The sequence below is a fragment of the Frankliniella occidentalis genome, unplaced genomic scaffold (genome assembly GCF_000697945.3).
Source record: "Frankliniella occidentalis isolate FOCC.00 unplaced genomic scaffold, Focc_3.1 Scaffold43, whole genome shotgun sequence".
In the NCBI taxonomy this organism is placed as follows: Eukaryota; Metazoa; Arthropoda; class Insecta; order Thysanoptera; family Thripidae; genus Frankliniella; species Frankliniella occidentalis.
The window spans coordinates 141,557-151,869 of NW_026267173.1; the positions used below are offsets into that span (position 1 = coordinate 141,557).

Here is a 10,313-nt window from a genome sequence, read left to right on the forward strand (position 1 = left end):
GAGAGAGAGAGAGAGAGAGAGAGAGAGGGAGAAAGGAAGAGAGAGGGAGGAACAGAAATAAAATGGCTGGTGGTGTCAGGGCTGCCACGGCCTTTTACAACACACAACACTCACCACATCTCTCCACACCCGGCCCAGCCCCCGCGTGCTGCAGCCTCGAGAAGCCATATCGCAGCCACGACGACGGCGCCAGCTGCCCTGAAAATAACAGAATATTTGTCATTTGCAGCCGGCGTTCCTCCTGGCATAGAGATGCGGCGTGTTTAAGGCGATCCCCCGCGTGCCAGTGCAGGGGCCTGCAGGGGGCTCCAGGAGGGTGGTGGCTATAGCGGGCAGCGGGCGTTTACCCCTCTCCGGCTGGCGCCAAGTAGTAGTGAAGTCGTCCCTGCCCTGCACCACCAGCACTGCCAGCCGCTGCTGCGCGCCGCCAGCTGCCCCGCACCTGCCCGACCGCACTGCCGTAGCTGCGACAGCTGCGTAACCCCCGCCTTTGCCGTGTAAAAAAGGTGGGCGTTGTTGTTTTTGCGGGCTAAAGGGGGCCTCCCCTGATTGGCGGTGCATGCCTAACCTGCCGCGGGCCGGGTGCGCGGGCGTTGCCTCCTCGCCGCGCGAAAAGTTTTTGGAGAGCGCGGCCGGCGGAGGGTCGGGGAGAGTCGCCCACCGCGCCGGAGAAAACAAAAGAAAGTTTTACGAAACGCTCCCGGGCCCGTGGTCAGGCTAGTTTTGTATTGATTAGTGAGAATATTCTTGGGGGATGAAAGGCGTGGGCGCGGGGGCGGGACCGCCCATGACGTGACAGACCGCCTGGAGACAGACAGGTTTGCGTTGTGCCCGCCAGGGGTCGTCTCGTCTGCTTCACCGAGCCGGAGAGTCGACTACTGTCGCCCCCCTTGGCTCCGCTTTTGCTCGATTCCCTCTCTCTTTCTTTCCTTCTTTCCTTCTCTCCCCCCTCTCCAAGTCCCCACGACTCACCCCTGTCTTCAACTTCCGTAATTACCCTCCTACCTCATCCCTCTCTAGCGTCCTCCTTCTCTCCACCTGTCATCAATCTCCCCCTTTTCATCAGTTTGCTTAAGCAAGATTTTTCCACTGCTACGTGGCGGGCTGGGATATTCTCTCCCTTTCCTTCCCCCTCTTTACAAGCGGCGCGAATTGAGAATTTTTATTGTTTTTTTTTTTTTGCGTGCCCTATCGCGAGCCGGCCTGATGGCTCCTCGTATATTATTCATTCGACGATTATAAATCTTTTTCTCCCCACCCCACCCTCTTTTTCACTTCCTCCCGGTTCAGTTGACAGAAGTAAAGTAAGACTGATACCTGTCTGAGGCTCGAGACACAAGCTGTGGCACCAACCGCAATCTCATCGCCGGATTAAAAGCAGAGAAAAAAAATCCCTATACCGACTCGAGGAGGACCCAGTGACTGAACCGGCGCTGAGAGTCGCAAGACTCGCTCTTGGAAACTCGAACTTCTCGCAGCATTTCAAAAATAGATTATAATTTTTTTGTCGCGCAGTTTTTACCAAGGTAGAGATTTTCTTAAATCGGTTCGGGTTTCTGCTTGCGCTACTATGCTTATGTTCGTTAAGCCTGGCCCATGTGGGAAGACCCCCAAGTACCTCAACGCGCGCTCCTTGCCCCTTGCTCTTCTTCTTCTTCTTCTTCTTCTTCCGTGTACCCCTCCAACCTCTTCCCCCGTAATGGTGCTCAGTGTCTTCGACTCATTTTCGCAGCGTATCGAATGCCTGGGTGTCGTCTGCCCTTCACTGAGCTGGTTGCGCTTGGCGCTCACCGCAGCCAAAGACACCGCAGCACACTGCAAATTGAAATCAAGTCATGGTCTTCCCATTTCCATTCAAAATATAAGAAAATGGATTGTTCACGCAAAAGTACGGAAGAGAGTTCTAATGAACTGCAATTTGTTGACACTCCCGACCATTCTCGCCGGTGAATCCCTCCCACCCTTTTACCCTAGAGACACGCAGCGGGGAGTCCCGCTTCGATCTCTCGATAAGTCAGCCGATGGAATTCCTCTCCGCGCTAATCGCCAATGTCCGTCTCTTGCGGAGAACCTCTACGCCGTGTGCGTAACGAGGCTGTACCACGGTCTTCTTCACGACGTTTTATGTCGTCCGTGACGGCACATTTTGGAACCGGCCCCGGTGAGGGATGGGTCCACCCCCCCCCCGCCATTGCACCAGTTGCAGCGGCGCCAAAGCCTGCCGAACAAGAAAACGGAAAAGAGTATAAGAATGCACGTGTTGTCCCGCTGCTGTCACGGACCTGTCCCCTCCCCCTTTTCCCTCCCCCCCGATGCTGCCGTCGCTTGTCTTTATTTCCCGAAAACAACTGTACAAATAATTGTAATTAAAAAAACAAGAAGGAAATATTGCGACGGCTTTGCTGCTGGTGCTCGTCTTCATGCTACTGCTAATTTCGTCGAAGTAATAACTCTTGTGTTTTTTGTGGGGTTTTTCAATTGGAAATCCAACAACGAAGGGCCAGGTGTTTATATATATTTAAGTAGGAAGGTGCCTGGCTGAAACCCAGGTCATGCTACTTACTACGTCGTCAGTAATACTGCTCGCTATCGGCTGTGATGGTAGCTCACGTGGCTCGCGCAGGACAGAGACTCGCTCTCAATATAACGGGGTCAATATGCAAATGCAGTCGGGCAAGAAGCTCATGTGTTGGTCATGACCCCTGGTTCGCCCGTAAAGCAGCACCGTGCTGCTGGCGGTGTCGCTGGAGAAAGCACACACACACATACTCACTCACACACTCACGTACGCGTACATACATACGGACACACTCACATGCGAGCGCGTCATTGGACGACAGTGGGTATAAAGAAGGTACAAGTCGGCATAACGTTTTGTTCTCTTTTTGAAGTGCAGCTCGCGTCTTCTCGACTCGTTCCGAAAGCGGCGAGCCTCCGTCCTGGCCATCTTTCCTTCTCTCCTGACCCTGGCCGTGACCGTGCGTGCGACAGAGAGGGGAGACAGGGAGAAAGAGAGAGGGAGAGCGTCTGGACCAGAACCCTGCCGGACAAACAAGGTAGCTTATGGCGTACAAGAAATGGCGGCCCGATGCGCTGCTCAGACACAGCGCGAGTGAAATACTCGCGATAACTCGACGAGAGGAAAACTGCCTGCGAAGCATCCGAGGAATGTCTACACTTTTAATATGGCGTTGGTGTTTATTTTTCGGCTGTTGGCGACATTGGCTACCTACTTTCTGTGTCGCTCAAATCATAAATGTAAGAGCTTGGGGAAAATACAGTTTTGTCCATTTAGTGGTGACTTGAGCGGAGCGGGTAGAGTGTTGCACTACTAAAAAATATTTTAACAGCTTCCAGGAGAATGTTCTGGACTTGTTGCAGCAGTACGTCCTGCAAAAATGTCAATCTAGAGATACGCAGTGTGCGCGCGGTGTGCGGTGCATCTTAACGAAGTCGAGTGCTTTTTTAACGGGCTGTCCTGCCTGCTGGTCGGTTTGCGGACAAGACGGGGGGGACGGACATGACAGTCTGCTCTTGTATGACTGCCTTTTTATTATTTTTTGTTTTTCTCGTCTTGGGGCTCGGTCGTGGTGGCTGTGCACTGTCGCCGTCGTCCCGTCGCCACCGCCACCATGTCTTCGGTCTGCTAACGTAAGGCATCTAGTTCCTCGCAGGGTGGACGTAAACACCTTGTTGAGAAAATAAACGATGTAAATTACTTGTCAGGTTCTTTCCTTAGTAGAATTACACTTTGGTGCGAGGAACAATACCGAAGCTTATCAGAAGTGTGTTATTGAACTCTAAAATTGCGTACCAAAGTGTTACGCGCAAAAGAGTACGTGACAATTTTGTCACACACTCTTTTGTGTAGAAAAATTATACACTCTTTTCTAGAATTCACTAATTTCTTCGAATGCCCTGGTTGCCATGCTTTTCTATGCATTGGTCAACACTCGTAGAGAACACGTTTTCTTCCGTTTAAGATTCTTCCTGCAGTTTCCTACTGTGCCATACGTTTATTTAGATCATTTAAACCCGACATTCGCCACGAATTTTGATACAAACAATGCGCGATTATTTGTTTTTTCCCGTAAGGGTGAGTGCATGACGGTTCGCAACGCGCTGCACTGCCTGGCTGGGCCCGCAACACCGCCCCACCCTGCCCGTGCCACGCCCCACCTCGCCCCGCCACGCCCCACCACGCCCCGCCACGCCCCGCCACGCCCCGCCACGCCCCGCCACGCCCCGCCACGCCCCGCCACGCCCCGCCACGCCCCACCACGCCCAACCACGCCGCGGCAACCCGAGCCCCTGTGATAGCGTCGACATTCCGGGAATGAATTCGCCGCGGTGCCGGCCGGCCGATGCCTCGATATGTCGCGGATATTTATACGGGCCCTTCCGTCGCTCCTCAATATTCTCGCAATACGAGCGCAAATAATTATTGCGCATAGGTGACTCTCCCCAGCCTGTGGCGTGGCGTTGGACGGCGACCTGGCATGCTGCATACTGCGTGGCCGGCCGCAGCGGCGGCGAGTTGTCGCGGTGGCGGTGAGAGGTCGGCTTTCTGCGCGGCGCGGCATTCTAGGACAGCAGTGAGGGGGCTGCTGGGCCGTGCACAATGCAGGAGCCGCGCTGAGGATTGCTGCAACAATATCAAAACATCTTCACGGCCCGGCGGCGCGGAGCTGAGCTGCCCGCTATGCTGCATGTCGCAATCGTTGTCAACACATGAATTCACCCCCTCAGCCCCTGTGACTCAACTTTTGGCATTCGCAGGGAATAATAAGATTTGGTAGTCAAACTAGAATACAAAATTCTAACACTCAAATTGGAAGTAGTATGACAAAATTTGCCAGTGAAGTTGGAACTGGAATGCCTAAGTTTGACAGCCAAACTGGAACCGGCCAGGGTCCACCAATGGGAATGCCAAAATTTCAAGCAAGCGGCTACGGCGTTTGCTGAGTGGTTCGGGTTTGTAGGTAGGGAATGCATGCAGGAAGGGGGAGGGACAAGCATCATCCCCGGCGGATCCCCACCACGCTACGCCCCTGGATGGACACGGCGACACTGTCTCACGCGCGAGCCGCGCACCCACGCCCCGCCCCGCCCCGCTCCGGCCCGTTGCGCGCCCGGCCACTCTCCGCCGTGGCGGGGCGGCTCGAGCCGGCTGGGCAGCTCAGCTCGGCGGGGCCCGGCGGCTCCGGGCGGCATGGCGAGAGCGTGTTTGACAGTCGCCCGCGGTATCCGGAGCCACCCGGAGCTCGTGTGTGTGGTGAGTCGCGCGCCGTTGCCCCGCGTTGCGCGAGTGTGCGTGAGTGCGTCCGTCCCGTGCGCGTGTCGTGCGTTTGTGAGAAGTGTGTGTTTTGTGCGCGCTGGTGTGTGGATTGCCAGTGGGTGTGTCGGATCGTCAATCAGCCGGTAATTTACTCCCCCTCCCCCTTGACCCGCTACTCGTTAGCGGCCCGGCTGGACGGCCAGTCGGGCGGGTGGAGAAGGTCCAGAAAGGAACTGTGAACAACGAAACCATTTCGTACAATTGTACGTGCAAGTGTGCGAATGGAAATTCAAGCACATTAAGTGTGGCAGTCAAACACGTGCGTTTGCTGTAAGCCGTCTCCTGTCAGGGATACCGTCGTTGACTCTCGTCCTAAGGTGTGGATTGTCACATGTCTCAATTCAATCATTTTGTCTCAAGGTGAATGAGAGGTTGTCACCGTCCCTACACGTGGAAATTTGGTTTTCTTTAATTCTCCAGGAATGAGCGTTTGGGTGCACGCTTGGATGCTCAGTCAGATTACTTTCCCCTGCCCGCATACTCTCAAGAGGCGTTATCAGGGACACAACAGGCAGCATACACTGTGAAGGTTATACGTAGGTCCGAGCGTAGGTCTTACGTAGTTTTCCGGGATTCCATGAGAGATTTTGTAAAGTTACGATTTCCATTTGTAAAATTACACAGTTCTGATGACGCATTGGCTATTCTTTGACGAGCAAATATGACCCGTCATAGTACGATACCGATCATAAATTTACGACATCTTTGATACTTGTATCTGGTCGTTACTTTTTTTATTTTATGTAATATGTACTTACTTTACAAACATTCTTTGGAACAAGAGCGAGCGATAGTCAGCAAAAACAACATGGTGCCCAATGCATTGACAACAAACGTAGTTGTTTCTCAACAACTTCTGTTGTTCTCGAACAACTGAGCTGTTGGTCAACAACTGGGCTGTTTTTTAACAACCAATTTTTACAGTGAAGTATTGGACAGTTTTTCGGGTGCCAGCCACTTATTCCCTTAGAGAGCCGGTCAGAGCATTCTCAGGAGAGGTCATGGCACTGTCTTTGAACCACCGCCTGTCGCGGCTTCTGAGAAAAGAGAGACAGAATACACCTGGGGAGGTGGAGGTGGGCGTAGGAGAGGGGAGGGGAGGGGGGCGGGGTATCGAACCGCGAACGCGCTGCCTTGCCTCCTTTGATGAGGAGCAATTAAAAGGCAATCGCCAGTTTATTCGAAAAGGACTGGAACGGAACGAGGGCGTCCACCGACTGTCTCGGTGAGGGGAGTCTGTCGCTGTTTCGAGCTGGGGAAATGAAGGCCGCCTTTTATGCAGTAAACTTTTGTTCAATAGGTGGGCTGAGGTCCTGCGACGGGGTAGGATCTCGTTATTGGAGCATTTGTTTTACTTTGACATATGCCGCAGCTGTAGTCACCGCATGTGCCACCTGCAGCTGCACCTGAAAAACGCAACCGGCCACCTATCCAATCAGACCGCCTGCCCGCTCAACAGGTTGACGCGTTTTCGCATTCCTTTCTCGTATCGCTGAGTTGGGTCGAGCCGGGCTAGCCGGAGGACTGCCGCGAGGACTTGCTGTGAGCGGCTGCTGTGAGCTTGCTGTTAGTTACGCTTAGTTTGCTATATATGAGCTTCGTGCAGTGCGCTCGATAATACGGGAGGGCTCTTGCTGCGAGCGCGCGTCCCGTTGGATGCTTGTACCTCCCTGCTGTTGGGCTTGCCGTGAGCTTGTCGTAAGCTCACCCGCGCCGTCGGCTCTGCTGCGTGTGGGCTTTCTGCTTTCCTGCCGCCAGCGATACACTGACCGCCACCCACATCAGCAATCCCGCTACAGAATCAGCTCGCGTTTTTCTGCTGGACTGGCTTTGTGAGGGGTGGGAGGGGGAGGAAGGGGAGACTTGATAGATGCACCAATTACCCGGGCCAAATCGGTCGGCCCCCCACTATTTCCAACCCCCCTCTCCCTTCGTCTTTTCCCGTTCAGTGGAATCCCTTCTCCAGAATGTGTCGCTGCCTGTTGTGCTCCCGTGCCCGCTGATAAATTGGCATCAGCAAATATCGACTACGAAAAGTGCTAACCAAATTCACGAGTTTTAACTGCTCACGACGATGTAAATTCGCCAGTAGAAACTGGGACAACAAATATTTTAATAGAACATTATGTGACAATTGGCGGGAACATGTTCAAAAATTAATAGGGCAGTTTTCGATTATTTCCACCCACTTTCTGTTGAAGCTGAAAACTTTCATGTATCCCATTTGTACCCTATTTGCTATCGTTATCGGCTATACCCCACAGGCCGGCGAGGCTGCCGCCGGTAGGACTCGGCCGGTAGGACCGCGGGCGGTGTGTGGCCCTGCTGCCCCGCTGGCTATGAGGCTAGCGGGGAGGCGCGAGAGGCGTGAAGCAACAGCGCCGAGGGATGTGCGGCGAGGAGCGGGACGAGTGCGCGTCGGACTCACTCATGTTGGCCAAAGTCAAGGTAAACAAAATCGTCTTTAATTTGGTGTTGGTATGGTGGTGGTGGTGTCGGTATAGTTGTTTCTGTGTAAAGTAAGGGCTTTTTACTCAACTTTTTACCAGAAATGTTTTACCAGTAACTAAGTTTTGTTCTCTCTTTATTACTTAACTTTTTCCTTGTATTATTGAACGTGTAACGTGTACTTCGTACCGTAACCACAATACTAGGAAAATTCTAGAAAAATGTTTATAATAGGATAGAATTTATTGAAAAGTTACTATTGCACAAAACTTCAGTAGTAACTAGGTAAATTTTCTTGTAAAAAGTTGACACTTGCACGCGTGCAACTCGAGGTGTTAAACACTTTCAAGTACTTGCCAGTTAGACCAGTAGCACTTAAGATGTCACTTGTGTATAGTGCATTCAGCTCGAGCGCGGTGTCGAGCAGAGCCCCCCGCTCCGCTGGCGACGTGCGAGTTTGGGGCCCGGCGGGCCCAGCCCGGCTCCGCCCGCTTCCCATGGAGCACCTGCTTTACTGTATCGAGTTTCCCAAGTGTTATTGGAGGCGGGTCGGCGCGGGGCGGGCCGAGTTGATATCGGTAGACTTGCTCGAGGACTTGCGTAGCGCGCCGTACATGGGCCGGGTGCCGGCGGCGGCGCGGGTATGTGGAGAAGGCGTCGGTGTTAAACTTGGCGGAACAGAGAGCGGTCTCTCGCTCTCGCTCACACACTGCTTCTGCGCGGGTCAGGGTGCGGCTCGGTCCCGATCATTTGGGCGGGTTCATTTGAATACGCTGGTCCCGCGCGCGCGCGCCTGTTCCCGTGATTCACCCGTTTGCTATTTGGACTGCTGAGCCTGTCCCGTCCAGAACACGGTGGCGTGGCGAGAGAGTGGGAAGGGGTTGGGGAGGGAAGCGTTTTAGTTTTACCCCCCCCCCCACCTCAGTCTCATTCATTACATATTAATCAATGAAGCACACGTTCGTCCAATGCTGTGCATAGCATGCAATGATTGCATGCTGCACCTCCAAAACCAATTCTTGTAAATACAAGTCCTGTCCGTTTGTACTAAAAAAAAGCCTTACTTTTTTAACTTTGCAAATCCTAATTTATTATTTTTTTTTTTATCTAAAGTCACGAAAAAGATCCACCTTTTTTCCAATGCCAGTTGAAAAGTCCGCACGCATCCATAAGAAGAGAGGCCTTACATGGCTCCTCCATCGTGTGTGCGTTGCTTGTGTGACGTTGGAATGGCGGGGATAAAGACATCGCTGCAACAAGGGCGGCGCCAGGGGGGGGGGCATTAATTAACTCTCACGTGCCGTACATATGCATGAGGTCCAGACTTAGGCCCCTCACGGCCGGTGCGCGCTTTAACGCTTTTTGCCGCGGCCAAGCGGACCGCCCACCCCCTCCGTGTGCGAGCGTCCCGTTGTTGTAAAAGGTTCGACTGCTCAAACTCATTAAGAAATGAACCACCTCTCTCTTGATTGCGCCCCCCCCCCCCTCGACACCCGCCGCTACCTGCACTGCTACTTCTACCGCCACTGCTGCTGCCGCTGCTACTGCCGCTCTTTCTCTTGTATTTACCCACGGCCTTTGCTCCCACGACGCGCAAGCGACATGCTGCGCTGCAGAGTGCTCGGACTACATTTTGCCGTTCTTTCCGTGCGTTTTTGCACTCGAAGAATAAGGACCAACGCACTGCCACGCGTAAAAAATGGTTATCATACTGAAGCATTTGTTGTGATGATAGGATTGGCTGCATACCAGTTGCATTTCTGTGGTTCTGCTGTACCGCATTCCTTTCGTGAGGTTGGGTTGCCTACCCGCTCGACCCGTAAGGCGCCATGGTCAGGGGTGATAGGCAAAACTGCCCACACTTCCGTGCCCGCTAGTCTAACTTCACCAGTGCGCCGGGTTAATCGGCCACCTGTTGAACCTCCTTTTAGAATTCCAAAGACACACAGAGCTATTTTTTTAAGTGTAAAACAAATGACAATAGCTATCTTTTGAAAACCATAAATGTTGTAAAATTACAATAGCAAATTTATTTCATGCCTGGCGTCTAAGACGAGGTGTAGGACTTTACTGTTCTTCCGCACAACCTTGTGCAGAAACCCGCCGATCTGAATTAATAACTCCGATTCAGTAGCCCCGCGCAAAAAGGTCCCAGGATACAGGATTTCCCAGCCTCCTGTGGTCCGGCTGCCTGGCTGTGTGGTCCGCCCCTACCGCTGAGTGGCTATCCCCCTCCACTCTCCCTCAGGATAAGGAGGGGAAGGTCGTGGCGAGTTATGAGATGCACTTGGAGGTGACTGACGGCGCAATATCTCTCCTGCACGTTATCTGCAGCGCGCCGCGGAGTCCCTGTTGCTGCTGCTGCTCCTGCAGCTGCCTGCCTGCTTCCGCGACGCCAGCAGACCTGCTGCTCCTGCTGCTGCTCAGCTCACCCCCCCCCCCCTCCTCCCCGTCGCCGTCCGCGCCTTCTCACGCGCATGCCGCACACACGCAAAGTGCTCGGGCACTCAGGCTGTTTTCCACACTA

At 53.4% G+C, this 10,313-nt stretch overlaps 1 protein-coding gene across 3 annotated transcripts in view; it reads left to right on the forward strand.

Annotated features, from left to right (window-relative positions):
- LOC113217340 (tensin-4-like) overlaps positions 1 to 10,313 on the forward strand; it is a 172,772-nt gene that overhangs the window by 22,345 nt on the left and 140,114 nt on the right. Inside the window, exons 1-2 of one of the 3 annotated variants that reach the window (XM_052266809.1) lie at positions 5,225 to 5,421; positions 7,603 to 7,786. The exons of the other annotated variants lie outside the window; for them this stretch is intronic. Of the exons in view, the coding sequence (XP_052122769.1) occupies positions 7,727 to 7,786 (60 nt within the window). The 5' untranslated portion in view covers positions 5,225 to 5,421; positions 7,603 to 7,726. Of the gene's footprint in view, positions 1 to 5,224; positions 5,422 to 7,602; positions 7,787 to 10,313 lie in introns of those variants that run through there. 3 annotated transcript variants of the gene reach the window in all.